The sequence below is a fragment of the Sylvia atricapilla genome, chromosome 2 (assembly GCF_009819655.1).
Source record: "Sylvia atricapilla isolate bSylAtr1 chromosome 2, bSylAtr1.pri, whole genome shotgun sequence".
Classification (NCBI taxonomy): Eukaryota; Metazoa; Chordata; class Aves; order Passeriformes; family Sylviidae; genus Sylvia; species Sylvia atricapilla.
In genome coordinates, this window is record NC_089141.1 from 52531697 (window position 1) to 52554689 (window position 22993).

The following is a 22993-nucleotide window of genomic DNA, read 5'->3' on the forward strand; positions in this document are numbered from 1 at the left end:
CTACCATTTACCAAACACTGTTCATCTATCCTAAGGAAGTGATCTGGGATATCTCAAGTTATACAACAGAGGACTGGTTGCTAGAATATAAATAAAAGACCTTATTTGATCCTATGGGTCAGAGAAAAAGGGATAAGCCCAGAGACTGTTGTGTGCAGCAGATGCTTTCCTTAGGGAAATCTGAAACTGCCCAGGGAAGTCCCCTTCATGATTACAAGACCAGGTACTAAAAGCATATGCCTCTTTTTCCAGAGCTCTTCAGGTCAGCGGGTGGTTTTTTTTTTTCTGTCCATCTCCCTGCAAGACCATGTTTTGTAAAATCTCCTTTATGAGAAAACCGTTCTAAGATGGTGAAGGCTGGCTGGGAGTTTTACCCATTACAGCTCCCAAGAAGTGCTTCTTTGCAGACCTTGGTATTATGATTTTTAGAAAATAGTAGAAATGGCACAGAACATGTGCAATGAACATGTAATAAAGTAAATCTGTGGTTTTACTAGCCATTTACTCCAGCACCTCCTATTGACTTATCATCTTTCACGAGTTGCACATCATTCTCCCAACTTCATGGTGCCTGCTTGCTCTGTTATCAAAAATACAGGTATCCCAAAATACAGACAATCAGGGAATACCACACGTCCTAACACATGTCCATCCTTTTGTGACTCTCCCGTGAGAAGGATGCTGCCTTCCTTAGGCAAGAATGTCTGAAGAAGTCGGGGTGCAGCTTCAGAAGCTGGTGGTGTACTCGTTCCTTGTGCTGGTCTCTGTGTAGCCCCCAGCGTCTTTCGTGACAGTGAAAGCCCTTTGTGCAGCTCGTCGGGGCAGCAGCAGCTTGCAGGCTGCTGCCCTGTACTTCTTTGAAACGAGGTTGTAGAGGACAGGGTTGATGGACGCGCTCAGGTAGAAAAGCTGCAGGGCAAATATATTAAAGTACTGAGAGAACAGCATCGTCCTCATGTCCCGGGTGTTGATAAATATGATCCTGCCAATGTGGAAAGGCAACCAGCAAATTACAAAGGCCAGAACCACCACAGCTATAAGACAAAATAACACATGCGGCAGTTAAGGAGTGAGTTAACTTTTCAACCATCCAGTAAACTAAATTTTATGTGGCTGATTTTGCAGGTTCTTCTAACCGATACAAACTATATATAGAAACAATGGCATTAAATTGTTGGAAAACCATGAAAATGTGAACAGCATCAAGTTTGACTGTTAGTCTTTGAAGTTAAAGGTAACTGGTAAAATTTTAAGCTAAACTGTGTGATGAGGTTTGCTGAGAAAAATGTGAATGACAACAGACAATGTAATATCTGCATAATAACATCAGTCACTACAGAAATTCCCACTGTATATGTCTGTAACACCACCTATGAGATAAGAAAACAGAAGTCAGAATGAGGAGTTTTTGTGAAAGCTCCACAGCAGCTCCATTTGCTGCAGAGCTGTTTAACTTGTCTGCATCACCAAAAAAGAGCTGGGCTGCACCTCAGTCACCCAAGCTCCCACAGAATTTGCTCTGTTGGGATGGGATGGTATCTAACATAAAGACTTTACAGTGTAGAGTTGGGCTATTGATTTTTTTCCACTAAAGCTTCTTCATGCATCCCCAGACTATTACTGCTGGAGACAGGTATTTGCCTAGATGGATCTCTAGCTTGTCTCGCTTCAGCTGTTCGTCTGGTCCTCTGTTGCATTTTAGCAGAATGAGAACAAATGCAAACCCTCTTGCAATGGCAACACAGCAGGAGCAGATGAGGAACAATTACATAAGTGCATTACCGTATCCATACTTTTAATTATTCTTGTTTATAAATGCACGTAAGTAAAACAATCATTTGTAGGGTATCCTCTGTGCTTCAGAGCTTAAATAAAAAGGATGCAGCCAAAGAAAGTTTACTTCTGAAAAACACCACACACCTAGTGCTGCTGGATCTTTGAGATAAGGGGGCACTCACTGGTCTCATTCAGTGGGTTCTGAGAACATGGATATGGGTGTTTCTGTCAGAAAACCTTGTGCCTACTTCAGTGTAAGTACCTTCCTCAAATAAGTCAGCAAAATTCTCTCAAGCTTATTTGCTTCTTTCCTTTGTGCTACGCTATTTCCATCCAGCTGATTACACTCTCGTTAAAAGAAGTCTCCCATGTAAAAGCTACACTAAGGGTAGGCAAAGATAATAATTGGGGCATTTTGTTTTATATTCCTTAGTCAATAGTTGGATTTCTTTTTTCTTTCGCTTCAGACTGGTCACTACTTACAAACATTAAAGCCCCAGAACAGACTAAGATCTCTAACTTTTCAGAGTCTGATGCTGGGTCACTGAATGTATGACTAAGAAAATGAACTAAAAATTATCAGCATCCTGCATCTGTAGGAAGTGCTTTGGTATTACGTGATTTGTCTCGAAACAGCTCATATGGGCTAAGTTGCTGTTTTTCAGCCTCCTTGGGCAACCAGTGGACTTACTCCTTGGAGAGCTACAAATGACCACTAAGAACTTGTTTTTCAGAAGCAGAAATTTTCTATGCAGAGGTGTTGCTGCCCATTGGAAGAGACTGCTGATGCTACCGCAGTTTTTCTGAACTTGCAGGCTACCTCGTTCTTGGTTCTGCCTGGTAAAATTCAGACAACGGGTATTTCTACAGAAGGCAGTCGTGCTGCTGGATGTGCAATGCCACGCGCGTGAAGCCTCCGCTGGGAGGGAGGGAAATCCCTTGCCGTGGCAGTTCCCGGGAGTACTGGCGGGCTCGGCAGCGTGGCTGGGATGTCCCCCTGCGCTACTCCCTATCCTGTACGGGAGCCGCGGGTGCTTCAGCCCTGCCACGGCCCCCCAGCCCCGGTCCTTGCCCCAGCCATAGCCCGAGGGGGATAGTAGCGGGACTCACCCAAGATCCTGATCGTCTGGCGGTGCCCTTTCTCCCGGAGGAGCGAGCTGGGGCCCCGCAGGCGGGAGTTGCTCCGCCACAGCTCGCGGCCAATGAAGCCGTAGAGGACGCTGAGGCAGGTGACGGGCAGCACGAAGTAGCAGGTGGTGACCCAGAACATGGTGGCCAGCAGGCCGGACTGCAGCGCCTCCGGGGTGGGCTTGCACTCGCGGCTGAAGTCGGTGTGGTTGTCGGGCTGCTCCACGCCGACCAGGAAGAAGAAGGGGCTGGCGGAGAGCAAGGCAAAGGCCCAAAGGACGCCGATGGTGGCTTTCACCCGGCGCTTGGTGACGACCACCTTGGCCTTGAGGGGGAAGCAGATGGCGAGGTAGCGCTCCACGGTGAGGGCGGTGATGTGGAGGATGGTGCAGTAGGTGCAGCCCTCACTCAGGTAGTGCGAGAGGCGGCACAGCAGCTGCCCGAAGATCCAGGGCCGGGAGCGCCAGAGGCGGTAGAGGTCGAAGGGCAGCCCCATGAGGATGAGCAGGTCCGAGACGGCCATGCTGCCCAGGTAGAGGTTGGTGGTGGTCTTCATGTCGCGGTAGCTGCGGATGACCAGCACCGTGAGGACGTTGCCCGCCACGCCGACCACGAAGAGCCCCAGGCAGACGGCCGTGATGGGAACGAGCATCCACATGGGCAGCACCAGGCACAGCCGCTCGTCGCAGGGCGGCCACGGCCACGGCCACTCGGGCTCGCTGCCGTTCCCGCCGCCGCGCCGCATCCCGCCGGGGGCCGCGCCGTGCCCGGGGCAGCGCCGCTCCTTCCCCGGGGCCGCCCCGCCCCGCCCGCGGCTCCGCCGCCCGCGCAGGTACCGCGCCCCCGCCCCGCCCCGCGGGCCCGGCCGGCACCGGGGAGGCAGCCAGGAAGGAGGGAGGGGAGAGGGGCGGCGGCGGTGCGCGCACAGGACTGACCACCAGCAGCGAAAAAGAAGGTACTTTTATTGTCCACAGACTCTTAAAGGTACTTTGCTACATCGTTTTATGTATTTTCTATCAGACTATACAGGTTCGTCTTCATGGAGCCCGACGTACAACCGTAAAGTGATATGTTTGGTAGTGTATCTATAGCGTTTTAAAAACTTTAGAGTTTCTCTTTTTCTTTTCTTTATTTTTGGAATGTACAGTATATGAGGTAAAATTAAGATTACATTAAAAACTGTCTTCAATGCAGTAATATGCACTGAGGCTCAAATGGCAAATACACTATTAAATGACTATCAAAAATAGGAGCTCATTTGAATTTTACTATGAAAAACGTTAAGTCACTGCAGGTTACCTGCAGTAACAAATCTTACCGTTTTAGACATTCAACCATAAGAAATCTCTGGGCTGTGACACGCAACCTCATTTGCACTGCCAAACATGGCACTTTTAAGAAGGTTCTAGAAAACATCAGTTATCGCGGTATCCTGCGGGAAGGTATCAGCCTATACGTACAAATGACAAATTTGAAATAAAATGTAAACATACAGTACATTTTAAAGACAGATCGTTCTCGCCACGTGGAGGCCAAGTTCTTCGCCATTTCTTTTTTTTTTCTTTAAAAAAAACGAAACTCAGCAACATTATTCTACAGCACAGATCATTGGACGTATAAACAATTACAATACATGCCCGTTCTAATATAAGATAAATTCTTCAGAGATCTTCAAAGCACAAGACAGAGGTTCCTTTTTTTATTATTATTAAGACTGACAGAAGTGTTTAATACTATTAAAAATGCTAAACTGAACACAACTAGAAGTCATTAATGATCCACTATCTTGTAACTCAAATAAATTAAAAGTAGCTAATTACAAAGTGTATAACAAATAACATAAGTGTGATGAGACAAGGATTTTTTTTTAAAGATAGTTTCACTACAAGCTTTGTGTCACTGGCAATCATTGACATCTAGCAAGATGTTCAATGGGATACTTGTTAAAATTCAGTCTGGTCATTCAAGAACTCACAAATGCAAGCTCACAAAACATTGATGAGTTATGCAATTGCAAAGTGCTCTAATGCAACATTAACTACATGCAATCAACGTACAGTATCCAAAGAGACATTACATTAAACATTAGGATCTCAAGAAAAAAGCAGCTTTAAGTTTTCTGGTGCAAATTACTACACTTCGTCTTCTGATTTGGTGCCCCAAAGAAAGAAGGAAAGGAAAGAAAAGAAGGAAGGAAGGAAAAAAAAAGAGAAAGAAAGATAGAAACAAAACAAACAAAAAAAGGCAGTGCTTATTACTGGTGGATATGGCAAGTGAATGTTGGGGAAACAGCAAAAATTCAATAATGAATTTTATCTCAAAATTCTATTGACTAGCCAAAATCAGAGGGCACAGACATCTGTATAAACTGTATCCAATCAAAGGTCAACTTTGGAAATGTGTTTTTCAATTTAAGTAACAAATCTAAGGAGGTCTCTCACACTCTCCCTTCTATATTCAGAAGAAGTAAAAGAGGCATTTTTGTAAGTAAACATCAAATCCTGGGGGTAAGATAAACCACTTGTGCCATCTCCTTGTAGTCTTTCAAAAACATCTACTTGCAGTGAAGAACTCCACATTTATCACATAAGAAGCTTCCTTCATGCATACTCTTCCATCCAGTTTATTATTTGCTGCCTGAGAAAAGCCCCTTCTGTTTTTCAGCATAAATCCTGCTTCCCAAATAATTAAGACAAATGAGGAGGTAGAAATACAGCGCTAAATTGCTTTCACAGCATCAGATTAATATTGTGTACAGCACAAGTTTGTTAGTGTAAGTTTTAAATGCGATCTACACATTCTTCCCTGTTATGTTAGCAACCCTTAGAAGTGTGGGCCAGGAAATCATCTTTACACTTGCATTTACTGGTCAAAGCCTTTTCGTTAAACACTGCGTGCCTGCCCCATATCGAGTTTGTACTGCATGAAGGCATATAAAGAAAAGGTTATATTTCTGTGGCTTGCATTTTAATAACATGTGTCAGCCTATACCTACGAGTAAGCATTTTAAAGTTGGCTGAGAAAGTTTGCATCAGTCCCAATGCCGGTGCTAAATGCCTGGTTTTGTAAAAGCAAGAGAACAGAATTACTTTTAGATGATGAGAAAGTAAAATGTAATGGGCAGCATTATAAAATAGATCTCTTTTCTTCATTTTATGACGAAGTACTGAATGATAACAGCAATCAGAATGGAAAAGATAGCGAAAAGTGCAAGGATGACAGCAGCACACACTTGGTCGCTCTGTGACCATTGTGTCCTTGTGGTTTGCACAGTGTCCTTGTTGGTGCTGGCCGGTGGTTCAGTCCTCTGAGAGATGAATAGCACTGGGGCGCTGTAGGGGCCCACCAGGTCCTGGTGACCCGTGGCCTCTTGGCACTGGCGAATGGCACATGTGCGGAATCGGTATTCACAGTTCAGCTGGAGGCCTGTGTACCGGAACGACCAGTCTGGGCCCTTGTAAATCTGGCAATAAGGGGGAAAGAAGGGATACATCAAGGAAAAAGTACTATATACACACATGTGTCTTAGTGTGGTTTGGTGAAGGTAACTAAAAAGGATGACAACTTACCAGTGTTTGCACCCATGCAAAGAAAAATGGACAAAAAGCTCAAACATGCAATTTAAGTACCAGATAAAGTCTCCAGTTCTTTTGGTGAAACACAAGAACTACGCTTGCTTGTGTGGAATAATGAGTACACACTAAATAAACTCTGTAGTAAGCCCCAGAACTCAGGTGTTTCAGTAACCACTCACAATGGGATGCAACATACAATATGGGATTTCATGGGATTATCATGGGATTTTAGGCAGTTAACTCTGTATCAAGCTAATTCATTAAGCCTAATTCAATCCAATGTACTTTGTTGTGGTTATCTGTATTTAAAATATTATGATTTATCCCAATAAACACTGTATCAGGAAAGTCACAGAGTCCTCTCTGAGATTTTTAATTTCATCATATTCCCAAGACAGAGATGACTTATGAGGGTCCTCTCCAGAGGTCTCTCAGTTGGCAGGTTAACATGAGTTCCCAGTGCTTCAGCATGGAGTGCCTAATTCAGTGAAGTCTAAATTCTGGTTTCTCAAAGTAATTAAATTTGCAGCTGTGTAAAAGTTCTGTGAAAGCAAACAAAACCTCGCAAGGACACAGTTATAGGTACTTCAATAGGTATGGAGGTATTAGGTGGGTAGCACAGTGCAATTTGGTTTTTCTCTTTAAACCCCTTCACCCTCCCACCTCCAAATATCTGGATTTGCTTTATTTAACTGGTAGCACAACACAGAAATACCACATCATCAGGAGCTTTCCCTACAGTTCCCATACTGTCATACAGTATCCTGCAAATGCAAACTAGAAGTATAAAGAAACAGGAAATCCCTTGTGATTCTGCTGTTAAAAGTGCTCTTGCTGTGCCTAAGGCTACTCTTAGAGTTCTCTGACAAGCTGAGCTTTACAGGAATCTACAGCCTAGAGACTCTTCTCTCTGAGGCAGGGCAGGCCATCGGAAGTGCAGCTTCCTCAAGATTCTGCTGATTTGGATCGTGCATTTGGGATTGAGCAAACAGGCCACTGACACACATCCTACTCCAGCTCCAGCTCTGCCAGCTGGCAGGGGTTACTGTCCTCAGCTGCTTGTCCCCAGTGTCTTGCCAGGACTTGCCTTCTCCTCTAGTGTGTTTCCTGGGGTATTTATATGGTTGCTCCCTAACCCCTTTAAGATCTTTGACTGACGTATACAGCTCAAACAGCACAAATTAACTTATTTTTGTCTGTAGCATGGAAGGAGCAATGACATGAGCAATTTGGATGATGGATCAGGAAGAAGGAGAGGAGAGCGAAGTTTTGGCAGTGAAATAGCAGGAAACAGCTTAGAGCAGACTTTCAGAGAGTTTATTTTTTTGTCCATGTCAAATAAAATTTCCACCATCATGTCTAAGTGTCTTAAAGGCTGTTTTCATACTGTTCACTTCTTGATTGTTCTGATTTTAATTTTTGCAAATTAGTCTTTTTATTTTATTCTAATTTACTGCGGTAGACTGCTCTGCAGAGGCAAACGCAATCACATACTTCAGTCTACTTTGTTATTACCATACTTTATTTTCTTGCCCAGATCATTTGGCAATAGACACTCATAATCATGTGATTTGACACTGTGTCTAAAAGCAACACAGACCACACCTTATGTACCTAATGTTGCATTTACAATGTTGAAGTTACGAAAAAGAATATTAACAATATTCATATTCAAAAGAATTTGAATATGGTTTATGGTTCATCTTTTACTGAAAAATTTAACAAATGGCCAAAACGAACACAGTGCTACACTAAAAGTTTTGAAAATATTAAGGCCTATAATCTACCAAAGCACAGGTGAAACTTATTTAATATTGAACGGTAATAAAATTATAATATACTAGAATTAACTGTTTCTGTCCTGGAAGGAAAGTTCCTTGGGTTATTAGTCTGAAACAGTTTTTAAGCCTAATTTCATGGCAAATATCAGGCAGTTTATAAACTGTGACGCAGAAAAATCCAAACTGGGAAGCAAAATTAGCACTGAATGCAGGATAATTTGTACCTTGGCATTTCAAACTGCTTCTTTGCTCTTAGTGCAAAGAGAACCCTTTGCCCCTTTTCTCCCCAGTCTCAATTCTGTACCATTAGGTAAAAGGTTTCTTTTTGTAAGTTGTTCCATTAGTGGATGACTTCCTCACCACTTGATGTGTCAAGCTATATTTAGTAAAAATCATTGTAACCCAGAGAGGCTGTAATTTAATACAGAATCTCCTTCTGAGATGAAGAAGATGGGTTTTGGAGATACTACCTTATATTATTTAGTAACAAAAAGTTAACACAGTGACTGAAATAATACTGGAACACAATAAGCTTTACTAAATCTAATCTCAACTAATTTTACTAAACTAGTTATCACAAACAATAATTGAAGAAAACGACAATAACTTAAACACATCATACCTGTTTGAATTCTGAGTCTTTTCCCACCATGACCTGAAGACAGTAGATAACTGGATCCCCCTTCATGGGCTGTAGAACCTCCCATGTGATTTCACAAGTGTGATCGTTTATTCTCTCTATCCTTGGTGCTGAAGGAAGGAAGCATAAAAGTGACAGCTAGCTCTGCTTTCCCCATCACATTCTGTCACATACTCATGACCTTTAAAATTCTATGTTCTACATCCTGTTTTCTCTCAGACAAACAAAAGACTCAGATTCAAATTTATTCTTCCTCCAATGTTTTCTGGAGCAACAACTAACAATGCATACAGGCCTCTCCTCCTAGTTTAGGTATCATCCAACAGAAAGCAAATAAAATTTAGTGTGTGTAAGTGTGCATCATATACCAAAAAAACCCCAAACAATGCTTAATATTAGTCTAAATGTGCTAAAAAGCATTTCCACCTTAACTTGCCACTCTCCTGGTAAGCAGGGGATTTTTAGTACAAACTTCTTGTGTGAAAGAATGTATAAACCCCAAGTCTTTAATTTTTGGAGTGAATATTTTAGGCAATTACATAAAAGGAGCATTCTCCCACTCTCCCTACCTGCACTTAAAAAGAGCTTAGTATTCTCAATATCCCAAATACAACATAATATCAAAACCAACCTGCTATCCTCCCACCCCTCAAATGACAAAAGAAGCATCCTCACCTTTCAAGGCAGCTGGAACAGATTTGGGAGTAGTGAAAATATATTCTTGAGAAAGGGGACCTTCACCAGCTTCATTACAGGCCTGAATACAAAATTTGTATGATGTTGACTCACTGAGTCTTTGAACTTTGTATGTATGACATGGTCCTCTGTATAAAGATACAAACCTGAAAATGGAACAAGTAGCTTATTTTGAACACAGAAAAAGGCTTCTGAACCAGCTAAAGTATTGTCTTGAAATCTGTTCCCACAATTTCCCACAATCTAATGAAAAGCCCAGAAACACTTATTTCAGAGTTAAACAGTGATCTGGGTGCTATAAAACAATAAGCTCATTTTCCAGGGGCAAGTTTTTATTTCTCATGTCTTTAAAATAAAGATATCTTGCACAAAGAACACTACAGAGTCTCTCATACCAAAAACGTTCCTAAGCATTTTAAGAAACTATTTTGCATTTGAAACTATAGGAAAAAACAGCAGTAGTGTCTCTCAATGAGCTGCATTTTTTTCCCCTGGCCATCTACTTCTCCAACATCTTTAGCTTTTCAAAATTAGGTAACTAGATTTTAGCTTTTTGCCCCTTTGCAACTCTCCTTTACTACACCTAAAAAAAGGTGCCATGGTTCCAATTGCTCTTGTACATCATTGCTGGAGATGGGCTTATGCAGACCTGCACAGGAGGGCAGAGTCACACCTGTAGCACACACCAAACGTCTTTCTGAGAGTTCTGTACACTGGCTACTCTCCTTCATGTGGCAATTCTTGCACATACTGATCATGGCAACTCTTATTTGATTTTCAGTTTTGGTGTCCCCAAGACACAGCATAAATTTCTCTCTTCCTGCATGGGTTGTCATCTACTTCGGCTTTTCCTTATCTTTTAAAATTAAACCAGATGATAGCTGCAAATGACCTAGTCTTTGGTAATGGCAATGAATTTCTCTCCAGTTAAAAGAGTAATTTATTTCCCTCCTTACAGCACAGCAATTTCACATAGTGGATCTCTTTTATCTTTTTGTCAAGCTAAAGCTACTCAGACATGGAACACTCTGTAGCAGTACTGCTCATCTTACCATTTAGGCAAGGGTTCTTGCTGTACCACCTCAGCTGACATTCTATTTAACAAGAGACAAGGGATCCCTCAAAATAGTAATTTGTATTAATTTCCACTAAAATAATTGCATATAAGGCAACAGAGAGTAAAGCATTCATCCCTTCTGATGAATTTTAGGTATGTAAAATTCACAACACTGATTGAACTTGTTACTTTGACAAAATACTTAACCAGAAGTGAGAGAGAAAAGTTGCTGGTGCAAAACACTGCATTAAAGTTTACATGTTGAACTGTAAGTAAAAACAATGACATTTATCTTGTGCTTCTCAGCACAGAACACTACAGCCCTTCTTGCCTTGCCAGATGAGATGACCCCCTACATCTGCTGTAAATTCACCAAAGTATATGGTCCTTTGCCTTTTGCTGCCATCTCCCAAGCATCAGAGCACGGCGACACTGGACAGATTAAAGCAATGCCAAAACCAACCTTCCGTTCTTATCCTCCATTTGAAGGTGGTACTGGATGGAGTCAGTCAATGCTTTTGCAGTTCCCTCTCCCCACTTCAGCTTGAGAGTCTGAGAGCTGTATGCAGCACACTCCAGGCGAGGTGGATCTGGGGGGAGAGGCTTTGTTTTCAGTTTTATGGTGTGGCTGAAAGGACCCGCTCCAAGACTGTTTAGGGCTTGAATTCGTACCCTGGCAATTGGAAAAAGAGAGAATAAATTAACTTGAAATTAGATTCTAAAAATAACTGGTCATATCCACCATTCTTATTAAACAGGGAATAATGGTACTATCTACAATGAAGACTTTTATCAATATTATGCTTTGACAGACTGTCAAGAATATGCAAGTGCATCACTTTCCTTACATTTTAAGGTGCTGGCTTGATTAGAAATAAAAAAACTCAAATTCACATTAGTGAAAAGATGGAAAAGCTCTGTGAGTTACTTCAACAGTGGTCTGTGGAGGTTCCACCAGCTGGCATAGTGGTCCATCTTTCTGACTGTGCAGCCCTTGAACCAAAAATTTTGATAGTCACATTGGAGTGATGAGGGAAGGTAAAAAAAACCCACCCCAAAGAGGGTAAACCATATCTGTAACTTGTTTTACCAGGTGGGTTCAAGGATGACTAACAGACTTTTTAATGGACTTTTTTTGAACAGATGCTATTCATGTGAAAATAAAATGATGGCGCCCAGTCACCACTCTTGCTGTTTCCACCAGTAACACATCTCTGGGCACTTGTAAACACAAGCCCTCTTGGGTCTAATTGCAAAGTGAGAGGGGGAAACAAGTCGCCAAAGGACACAAAGCTGAGGAAGTTTTAGAACTTGATAGGTAAGGTAGGGTTTTGTTATTTTCTTCTTTGATACTCCAAGGAAGACAATGCTGGTATTAGATTTGTAAGTAAGAATTAGCAAAGAAATTTATTTCTGAAAAGGAAAAGGCAGGTAATAGAGGCTCTTTATGTATTTCACAGGTAGTCACAGGGAGCAAAGCATGTCTTATTTAATTTTGCAGACTAACATTTGCTTGTCCAAAACAGTGTCTAGGTAACTGGAAAAAAGTAATCACAGTAATTAAATTCTGAAACAGTCAACCACACAACTGCAAAATGTGGAAACATAAATGTGTATGCAGGCTAAATAAAAAATATTTCTCCTTCACTACAGTAATATTTAACATTATGCTAATTTATTACAGCCCAGAACTAAGGTTAATACATGCAATTTTTTTATTTGCACAAGGAGTTGACAGTGTATTCTATAAAAAACAACTTATGCGGGTAGAAGTATAGACCTATCTCTGTAATGGAAGCGACGCTTTCAGTCTATGACACAGAGAGCAACAGCTCTTCAGATAGCCAGCATTATTGTTAAATAATTATAAGGCACACAGAAACACTATTCTGACAAATAGCTATAAAACAGTATTTAGGGATTCAGAAAACTGTGTAGCCAGATGATATCCTAATTATACTGAAATCAGAGTGGGCTAAAAGCCTGACTTCAGTGGGACTGCCTTTCTTTAACACTGAGGACATGTTTTTTTAAAGGGACATAGTGCCTTCAGACAAAACTACTGATTTTTGCATTTTTATCTTTTAGTAACCCTTGGACTGAACATAAGAGATTATTTCACCAACTAAAATTCTTCAAAAGAGATGCACAGTTGGCTGATTTTTCAAACTGATACTGTTCATGCTGACTTCCATATTTTCTGCAGATAAGGCATTGCAAGTTGCAATGAGCTGTCATTAGATCAGAATGGACATAGTTCTTCTTTGGATGGATTTTACCTTTTCAAACAGAAAAGCAACAGTTTAAACCCAGTAATGAATCTAAATATGTTATGTGAATGCAGTTAAACTGACACACTAACAGACAGATACAACAATACTGCAGTAAACTAACATAAATAACTTTTGACAGAAAATAAAAATAGCACATCTGTTTATGATGATCATCATTACAAAACTTCTTTTTGGTCCATGGCTGTGCACTAATGTATCTCTGAGAGTAATAATGAAGACAATAAAAAATACAAGGAAACAAAGCACTTGCTCTTGTGGACGAAACAGGAGGCTGTCAAGTAGCTGTGCATCACATACCTGTAGGTAGTATCTGGCTGTAAGCCATCTATAAAATAGGTCAGATCCTTCCCAACAGTTATTGGTTGCTTATCTCCAAAGTCTATGCTGTAGCCAAGGATTTCAGATCCATGGTCACAAGGTTCTTCCCAGCTTATAGCAAGGCATGTGGAAGGAGAATAGTGTGGACTTTCAACTTCGTCTTCACTTAGTCCACGAAGACAGGTCACAACTGCAGGTACAGAGGCTGGAGTCATACATGCCACTACTTCACTGAAAGGGCCTGCACCTGCAACATTCACTGCCTGCAAATCCAAAGTAGACCATGTTTTTATGGCAGAGTCAATTCCTGTTTCCAGATTTCTAACAATAGTTTTACATCTTTACCTGAACCCTGCAATAGTATATAGTGGCAGGCAAAAGCCCTTTCACTTCACAGCTGAGCCCAGGCCCACAATAGGAGATCTGCATGCATCCTTCCACACCGCCCCACTCCAGTCGATACTCTGTGACATCAGCTCCATTACTTACTGGTACCTTTAAAATGGGTATCAAGAAATAAAAGTTAAATATACTGCATTAAGAGAAAAAAAATCAACCAAACTCACCACACCTATATTTTCTTTTTGTTCCAGAGGAGTCTTACCCTCCCATTTCTTTGCTGATTTTTAATTAAGTACAATAAAAATAACAGGCAAGATCTGATACAAACTTCAGGAAGTTCAAGTAAGACAACTGCAAACATAAAGTCCTGGACTGTTAAAAAAAGTACAGGGTGAGGAGCAACCTTTACCAAAACAAATCTCTGTGTGTCCTGGTGAGAAAGTTGAATAAGAATCAGCAGTGTGTGTCTGATGAAGGTGAACTACATATTGGTTGTATTAGAAAATGAGCAGCAAGAAGGGTGAAAGGAATAATGATTCTCCTCTACTCAGCACTTGTGAGGCTGCATGTCCGGTACCATGTCCTGTCTTAGGATCCCCAAAAGGAGATGGACATTGACATAATGGAGTAGGTCCAGCAAAGGGTCATGAAGCAGGAGTGAACACACAACACAAATGTATAGTTCACTTGATAGCAAGGTGATCCAGCTTAGGAAAGATCCTACTGCTGCCTTAGATTACTTGCTGTGATGGTACAAACATTATGACAAAAAATTTTCCTTAAGATGGCACAGTGCCAAGACAAGAGTCATTGACTTGCATTAAAGGATATTTTGACTAGACATAAAAAAAAAAAAAAAATAATCCTACAGACTGAGAGAGTTTACCCAGACAGTTTTACTAGGCTGAAACATCTTCATTATTGAAGATAAATATAATTTCACTGGGAAAGGCCCTGAGAAACTTAAACTATTTGAACAGAAGGTTGAATTAAATGACATCTAACATAACTCTACCCGAATGTTTTATAGTATTTTTTAAAAAAGGTTTTGCCTTGTAGATATTAATCCTTTAACATTCCTCCAGTAGGAAGCATGAACACTACTTTCCAGGTAAAATAGTTTAATCTTTTTTTTCTGTATAGTTCTGTAAATCAGATACTTTGCCCCATCTCTGAACCGCTAAAAAGCTGTATTTAAAGAGTATTCCCAGACAGAATCTTTCTTTTTACAAGCTTAATTTTTATCTATTACTTCTTTTAATCAGACATCTAAATACTATGGGTTTATAGGAAGTCTGTGAGGCTTTTGCTGTATTATTACTGATGTAATAATATAAAATTAAATCAGATTATAAAACCAAGAAATGCACAATAATCTACTGTATTATGTGGATACATTGTCTCTGAGGAACTATAACTATGTTAAAGAAAAATTTTCAGACAACTCAGAAATGCAGAGCAGCAGCTGCAGCAAAACTTTTAAACAAAAGAACACAATAAGATCCAGTACCTGCAGCCTGCCAGCTTACTGCTGCCTTATAATGGCATGATGAATGACTAAGGGTTCACCTATTGGATAATCAGGTAAGTTTGCTTACAAAGAAAGTGATTAAAATACAGTACTAGACTTTTCAAGCTGAAGTAAAAAATGCAGAGGACCATTATGTTAAGACAGATGTTGCCATGGCATTCTTACCTCCCATGACACCTGAGCACAGGCAGCAGATCTGCACGCCACTTGAGGGGGCTTGCACTGATCTGGGGGTCCAGGTGCTGTAGTTATTTCACATTTTTCTGAGTAAGGTCCAAACTGTTAAAAAGGGAGTTAATACAACTACATTGTAAAAATGAAATTACTACTTTTTAAAAAACACTTTACCATAGTAGGGACATGTAACAGCAACCTGAAACTTTGTATTACTTCTTTATAAAACAAGTTTCTGTGGACTGTGGATTCAGGATTTACTTCAGTATCTGACTATTCTCCAGCTATAATTTTTTCTTCTCTCCAGAAAATGCAGTGTGAATAAATTTGACACTTCAAACTCTTGGGAAAACCAGGGAAGTACTATCCAAAGCCCTATTCTGATGTTACATGATGGCTGCACTGGAACATAAACCAATTGGTACTGCCTATTTATACCTATGTAAAATAAATAAAGGATTCAAAAACTTCTGAGCTATGAACCATTCTTTGCAGGGTGGAGAGGATATAAAAGTCAGGATAGTGCTTTAAGGCCTTAAGCTGCAGACTTCCCCACAAACAGTGCCAACTCACCCCGACAGTTTTTAATGAAGTGTACATTATTGAACAAATCAGGACTTTGGGTACATAACTAAATAAAGCTTGTTCTACAGCAACAATTGATTTAAACACATTTAATACTCCAAAAAGGGAAAATAGTCTTGTATCTGATAGAACATGTACTCAGAAGTTAAACTAAATATAAAAATGGAGAGTCAGGAAACACTAATTATTATGTTCTGAACACCAACAGCTGTAAAAATAAAGGTCAATTTACAAAGCTGTATACAGAAAATAATTTGCTACCTTACTTCACATAAGCACAGTGAAGTTGTAACAGAGCTTTAATAAAGTCCTTACCATTTCCTAATGGTTTCCTAATGTTACTGTTCAGATAAAAGACATAATTAGCTATTTTCTCTTCCCTTCATCTAAAAATCCCCTTCATTATAAACTGACGTTTAACCGTCTGTTCCTACAACAATAAGCTATGTGACTCAAATGACTCTACATTAGGAAATCCTAATTTTAAAATTACTGTTAAATGCTTATTTTGAAACAAAAATCCTTAATTAGTGATTGCAGTCTCTAGAATGATTTTCATCTCAGGGTGCCTCCTTACCCCAGCCTTGTTAGCTGCTCTCAGTCTGAAGCTGTACATCCTCCCTGGAAGAAGGCTGCCCACTGTGCATTCAACATCAGAACCCTGATAAACCTCTCTATGTTCATCGCTTTCTGCCTGAAACATTTCCAGACCGTAACAGGTAATGGGTGAACCACCATCTACCTGAGGTGGTCCTAAAAATAAGAAAGAAAGAAAAGGTTATTTAATTTTAACACATAACACATTTGGAGCCCTTATAATTTCTAACACTTGTAATAAAATTACCCCAACGCAGCTGAATTTCTCTTGCTCTAGGTCTACCCTGTAGCCTTGGAGGCTGGCATGGACCAGGAACCACTGCTGGTGTCTGCACCAGTAAGGAATCAGATACCTAAACCAGACAGATAGATTAATGAAGTTATCCAGGCCAAAACAAGAAATACCAGTTACGCCACAAGTAAAGGCAAATACCTGAGTCAGAAACAAGATATTTCCTCTTTTTAATGACATCTTCAAATATGTGAAGATGTTAAAGTGATCTGGTATGTATTTCTCATAATATAAACCATGCCAAAAGAATCTCACAATATGCAAAATTTGCTTTTGTATTTTGGTACACATGCAATGAGTAGAATTAAAAACAGTGGTTAATTATCAGTACAAACCTAGTACAGATGCTTGAAATATGACTTATTCAACATAAATTCATTCTCTTTTGCATCAGACTGCAGTTTAATGAGCTCTAAATCCTTACTCCAAGTGTTCTATACTTTTTGCAGTAGAACGTCAGAAAGCAAAAGTGGGCAGAAGTGTCAATCAGAAGAGATTAAAAAAAGACATTTTAACTTTTTCATTGCTTAGCAATACCTAATGTGTGACAAGTTTCCACCTCTGATTTGGAGTTCAGGCAAAAATTGCCTAAGAACATAACAGCCCGTGCAGTAGATGGCATTGACTGTTCTGGATGCAGACAGAAGTGACCAGAGACAATGAGGCGTTATTTGCTTCAGCGTTATACAGAACAAACAGGCAGTATGAAAGCCTTTAGGTTTACAGAAGAAATGAATCTCAGAGTCTCATTTCACAGCTGGTTTCTACGTATGTACAAGAAAGAGTGGCCTGGATGATCTGCTGCTTTTCAGCTCCTTTGAATATATTGATGTACTGAACAACTGCTGAGAAGCTGCAGAAGAGTTAATTAAATCTTTCTTCACAGTTCTTCTCTTGATTTCTGACACCTACAGAAAGTATCAAGACTTTCTGAAGTTATTTTCTCTTTGGTACTCATGTTAATTCTAAAATCATGGGACTGGGCTGTAGGGAAGTAGGTTGCCAGAGTAAAAGTCTCCAAAGACTTGTGGTCTGGTAACTGGGAAAGCACTGCAGCCAAGCCAGCACTGAAGGATTCCAGATTTATTTTTAAGGTAAGGTGACTGTAGTCAAGGTTATCTTTGCAGGAGACTCCTGTGTGGAGGAAGAGCACATACATTTCCTGTCATAAGGCAGGGCTGGGTAGAAATGGCAAACACCAAGAATGTAAGGCTTTAAGATTTCTGTGACAGCAGCTTGACAGTAAAGCCCTGCTAGAAGTCTGCAGAGAGCCAGGGCTGGCTCTGTTACACTTGTTGCTGAGAAGGGAAAGCAAATACAGCAAGACATTTTGGCACTGGCAGCTGAACTACACCACAGAATTGACAGTGCACACATGTGTGTATGTAATTTATGTGTATAAAAGGAGCATAGTATGGCACAGCAAATTGTTTAGGAATATTGAAAAGTAGAGCAATGTTAACATTTTAATTGTGCATGAGAGGGCACAGGAAGCACAACCCTGTAAAGCCTGAGTGAAGACTTCTTCCCCTGCCTGCTGGGGTGACTTGGCTACTCAGACAAGGTACTCCACTGACTACAGGAAATACATTCAATTCACAGAATCATAGAATCTTCTGAGCTGGAAAGTGATCTACAAGGATCATCAAAGTCCAGGTCCTGGCCTTGAGACAGCCCCAAGAATCACACTATGTCAGAAACCGTTGTCCAAATGCTTCCTGAACTCTGCTATGCTTGGTGCTGTGACCAATTCCACAGAGACCCTTTTCGAGTACCCTTCTTAAATGGCTGTATTGGGTTAGGCCTTAATGAATGACATTGTATAAATACACCACATAGGAAAAGTATCTGTAAATAATACAATCATGTCAAACAAAATATAATATCAGAAAAGAATATTCAGATATATTTCTTTAACAAACGAGCAGAAACTCAAACCATGGTGCAGCAATACTGGAACTTCTCTGAGTTCTAATTATGGCTAATTTGTTAGGCATTTTTGCTAAACATTTGCTTAAATATCTGCTGGACCAGATTTTCTTACAGAGAGAAATTCTATTTAATAAAATATTAGCTGATATTACCGTGCTTTGTCCTCCTTCCCCAATGCAATATACACGTAACCGATAGGAAGAGCCCGGATTTAGTCGGTCACACACATGTTCCCTAGTGGCTCCGCTGTATATTGTATCCCATTTGTTTCCTGAAAGGTTAGGAATAAGTGTGCAATGAACCAAAGTATAATTTGCCACACTTCAGTACCAACCACAGCAGGTATCCTAAACTTCACTAAAATAAGTGTGTGTAAAAAATAGTGTTTATTAAAAATAAAAGAAACTGAGACTGCTTTGAATTTCCTGGAAGATCCTTAATTTCATAAAGATAGTTTCCTAGGTGTAGATCTGCTGAAGTGAAATAGCTTCCTTAATTGGTATTTACCTTAACTAGAAAAGAACTTACTGGGTCAGCAAGCACATTCAACATCATACCCAAATAAACAGAAAAGAAACAGAAGTAAATTTTTTCAAGAAAACTAACTTTAAATTACATTACCATTTTGCAGGCTGAAACTACAGTTTACAATTGATGAAGTTTGTTCCTGTGTTCCTGAATGGCCCAGAAGCATGTGAAATTCGGATTCCATTATTTGCTACTCTTAAATCAGAAACTCTTTAACATTCTCTCTCTCTTTTTAAGGGATTAAGCAGGGAGCCTGGGGACTTTAAATCTCCAATGACTCAATACACCACAGAATTTAGAGGGCTGGGAATGAAATGTAAAGCACAGCTCACTAAATTTGCATGAAAGGCTTGGGTACATCATTCCAAAAGAGACTTATTGTGGACACCCATGACAGAGAGAGGAAAGCAAAAGACTAACAGCCTGAGAGGGCTCCCATCATATCTGGGGGCAGTGCTCTGTCTTAATCTGACACAGCATTGGAGGAGTTTAAACTTTCATTCTCGATGTGACTGTGTTTTTGAACTCCATAAGTCTACTTAAGAGGTCTCGATTTTTAGATAATATAGCAAGATAGGTTTATGTCCAATTGATAAGCACTGTCAGTTTCCTTTCTGTATGAAAGAACAGAAAAAGAAATAGCAGAAAGCTATCCCAGCTGCATCACTGTTCTCTTTTAACAGTGATAAATGGAGTACAAGCTTTTCTTTTATCTATCATGAAGATAACAAAGCTACACGTCCCTGTCATCTTGCCCTAAAATGTCTGAAATGTGTAATTTCATTTCCAAAACTGAATAGATCTAATCAGTAAGTCAAACAAAAAGCATCTCTTGCATCATAGAATTTTGATGCATCTTTCTTTTCTAAATCAGAGAAAAAGAACTTCTTGTGTACAAGCATCAATGTACCTCTATTTTCTTTTTCATGTCAGTTCCTGGCAATAACTTCCCCTGTCATAATACACATTTTGTTCTTCCCATATGCATACAGAGACAGGAAAAAAAAAAACCAACAAAACAACCCACACAAGTGAATGTCAATGTATGATCCTAATACTTACCACTTAGGCCTTCAGACATTTCCACAACATATGTATTTATTGCTGCTCCCCCATTGTCTTTTGGTGGATCTATAAAAAACAGGAATATTTCAGCTAAGTGAGGTAAGTTAAATGGCTTTATAGCTTTTGGGGAGGAATATCCCAATGGCAAAATCAACAGACAGCTGGAGATGGTGCTTCTTTAAGTGGAGAGTGTTCTAGTCTAGGGCAGTGGCAAATCACTCCTGCTATGTGAAAGCCAGCTCTCAGCCCTTCTGTACACTCTACACAGGAAAAGAACAAGGGAATCAACCCTGGGAGATGCCACAGCAAACATTTCATCTCAAGTGCTGTGGAAGGCTGCCTGAGTGTGGATTCAGGGAAACAGACCTAATGGTCCTGTAATTTGGACTGCAGACAGCAAGAACTATCATAAAGATTTGTATATAAAAATATTTTGAAATTATTGAAGGACAGAATTTCAAAAACCTAAATATTTTGGGACAGAATGGAAGTCAAGAGCTCTACACTGAAAATGTATCTCTTAACTTCTAATATACCACTAGGAATTAAGTGCATTATCCTCCCTGGTACAGTATTTATGTACAAGATACAAATTTACAGACCTTTCTTTTACATTTAACCCAATACTGTTTCTCAAAGATGGCTTAGAAAACAGTAAAATTAAAATAATGTGAAACAATAACATTTTGAACAAATATAAAGACAGCATTATACTTCAACACAGAAGAGTACTCTTGCCTAAACAGCACATTATGGATGTGCTGGATGAAATCATGTTGGCTCTTAGGCAAGGGTTATGTATCATAAAATACCAGCTAAATAAAATGAGACTTAGATGGCAGATAGCACTTCTTTAGTTTGAAGGAAATTATTCCAAATGAAAAATAAAATGATCACATTAATCACCACATTGAAAGAGTATCACTGTTCCAAATAAAGACTATTAAAAGTTTTATATATAAAATTGATATTTTAGGTAGCTTTTGATATACAAATCAGGTATTTTTAATAATGTCATACATTATGCATAAAAGATCAAGTATTAGGTCCTGATGTAGCAAAGCACTCTGGGAAGACGCAAGACTGAGCCTGCTGAGTACTATTTATAATCTACAAGTAAATTTCTTATCATTGATGCTCAAGAATTAAACATATATCAAACAAGTAGGTAAGAAATGACAATACGTGTAATTTTTTACTGTCTGATTTTCTGCTAAAGTACTGCATCCCACAGTACTGTTTAACCTTCTCCTATTTTACAGCATAAGGCTAAATTTCCTAAGCCTAAGGAAAAGTTTTTCAACATCCTTAGTGAACAAAAATTTCTCTATCAAAACCAAGTAGTTTGAAGATACAGGCTGCATTTCAATTTTCTCTTTTGGTAAGAACCCAGAAAGTCATGCACTACTTTTTGTGCCAGAGAAACAGAACTTTTTAGTACATCAGTTAACCACACTTAAAAAAGTGTTGTAGTCCTCTTCAATAACAGTCCCTATTACAATTAGCATATTATTCTTTCCATATAATTAGTTGTACTGCCACACTAAGCATTTTGAGTCAGTATTTTTCCATGTAAATGGATCATAATGTCTTGGTAGACTGAAGTGCTACTAAAGTAAAACCTGACCTTCTGTATAAAAAATGTTATGTATAAAATATATATTAAAAATACAGAAGAAATACTCTAGATAGAGCTGGACAACATTCTTACCCCAGATTATTTTAAAACTCTGTGCATGAATTTTTCCTTTCACTGTGGGTTTTGAAGGTACTCCAGGTTTGTCTGGACAAGTAATGTATTCCACTGTCTCACTTGGACTGCTTTTCCCTTCTGAGTTATAAGCAATGACCTGCAAACATATATAAAATACTATAAATGCATTGGATAGTGGTATGCTATTCACTGTTTACAGTAAGAACATATTAATTTATACTGTATATATAGACAGACATAATAAATGTCTACGAGAACTGAAGTTATTACATACACTCATTTTGCATTTTCATTAGTTAGACAATCACTATATGGAAGATATAAATGCAGGCAAATTGCCAGAAAAAACCAAATCCTTAAAGAAATCCCTCCCATCCTAGTATAGCACCTTCTCTTACAGAAATACATTCAGAGATAAAAAAAGGGTTTATATGGGTAAGTTGTATTAACAACAGCAAAGAGACTGTATAAACTCTTCAGTCCCAAGGATCATTATGGCAAAGGTTGTCATGAAGGTCACATGAAGGACAAGGAATTACATTTGTCAAGGGTAAATTGTGTTTAACCAACCTGAGTACTTCCATGATGAAACAACTTGCTCAACAAATGGGGGAGAGCTGGGGTAATCGTCTATCCTAATTTTAGTTTGATCTCCACAACATCTACGTAGACAAGCTGGTTGAGATAGAACAGATGGACCACAAGATGGGTGTAGAAAACCTGACATAATGCCAGGCTCAAAGGGTGTTGGTTAATGATTTGAAGAGAAATTAGCAGCTGCTGATGAGTGGATTTCCTCAGTAGCCAATCTAAGGTCAGGTTCTATTCATTATCTTTAGATGTGATCTGGATGACAGGAGTGAGTGATGCTCCCAGATTTGCATAAAGCATCAAACTGGGAGAAGACAGACATATGCTGGAGGGAAGAGCCATCATACAGACTTTGACAGACTGCAGTATTGCATGAA

General features: G+C 39.5%; 2 protein-coding genes and 1 long non-coding RNA gene across 10 annotated transcripts in view; 1 reads left to right on the forward strand and 2 right to left on the reverse strand.

Annotated features, from left to right (window-relative positions):
* Window positions 1-472: 472 nt before the first annotated feature.
* MLNR (motilin receptor) lies at window positions 473-3695 on the reverse strand. 3 transcript variants are annotated; one of them, XM_066313272.1, is made up of 2 exons: window positions 2887-3695; window positions 473-909 (listed from the first exon to the last, which is right to left on the reverse strand). In XM_066313272.1, the coding sequence occupies exons 1-2, from the start codon at window positions 3647-3649 to the stop codon at window positions 638-640; spliced, it is 1035 nt and encodes a 344-aa protein (XP_066169369.1). In that variant the 5' UTR covers window positions 3650-3695; the 3' UTR covers window positions 473-637. The 3 variants fall into 3 exon arrangements, with proteins under 3 accessions (XP_066169369.1, XP_066169368.1, XP_066169370.1); XM_066313271.1 differs by having other exon boundaries at window positions 473-1034; XM_066313273.1 differs by having other exon boundaries at window positions 831-982; window positions 2887-3693.
* Window positions 3696-3755: 60 nt separating this feature from the next.
* On the forward strand, window positions 3756-19616 carry LOC136357737 (uncharacterized). 2 transcript variants are annotated; one of them, XR_010742938.1, is made up of 4 exons: window positions 3756-3888; window positions 16462-16616; window positions 18389-18478; window positions 19350-19616. It is a non-coding gene; the product is annotated as an uncharacterized lncRNA (long non-coding RNA). The 2 variants fall into 2 exon arrangements; XR_010742937.1 differs by lacking the exon at window positions 18389-18478.
* FNDC3A (fibronectin type III domain containing 3A) overlaps window positions 3850-22993 on the reverse strand; it is a 111987-nt gene continuing 92843 nt past the window's right edge. For all 5 annotated transcript variants that reach the window (XM_066313263.1, XM_066313264.1, XM_066313261.1 and 2 more), the window contains 12 exons: window positions 22023-22161; window positions 20309-20377; window positions 18871-18989; window positions 16742-16847; window positions 16475-16650; window positions 15304-15417; window positions 13611-13760; window positions 13245-13528; window positions 11117-11326; window positions 9576-9742; window positions 8883-9010; window positions 3850-6367 (listed from right to left, as the gene is read on the reverse strand). In XM_066313263.1, the coding sequence (XP_066169360.1) occupies window positions 6053-6367; window positions 8883-9010; window positions 9576-9742; window positions 11117-11326; window positions 13245-13528; window positions 13611-13760; window positions 15304-15417; window positions 16475-16650; window positions 16742-16847; window positions 18871-18989; window positions 20309-20377; window positions 22023-22161 (1977 nt within the window). In that variant the 3' untranslated portion in view covers window positions 3850-6052. The remainder of the gene's footprint in view (window positions 6368-8882; window positions 9011-9575; window positions 9743-11116; window positions 11327-13244; window positions 13529-13610; window positions 13761-15303; window positions 15418-16474; window positions 16651-16741; window positions 16848-18870; window positions 18990-20308; window positions 20378-22022; window positions 22162-22993) is intronic.

Excerpts from the sequence above, each read along its gene's own strand:
- MLNR (XM_066313271.1), bottom strand. The coding sequence starts at position 3,649 with ATGCGGCGCGGCGGCGGGAACGGCAGCGAGCCCGAGTGGCCGTGGCCG. Across the intron at positions 1,035-2,886 it reads CCAGACGATCAGGATCTTGG|CTGTGGTGGTTCTGGCCTTT; the intron begins GTGAGTCCCGCT and ends TTTGTCTTATAG.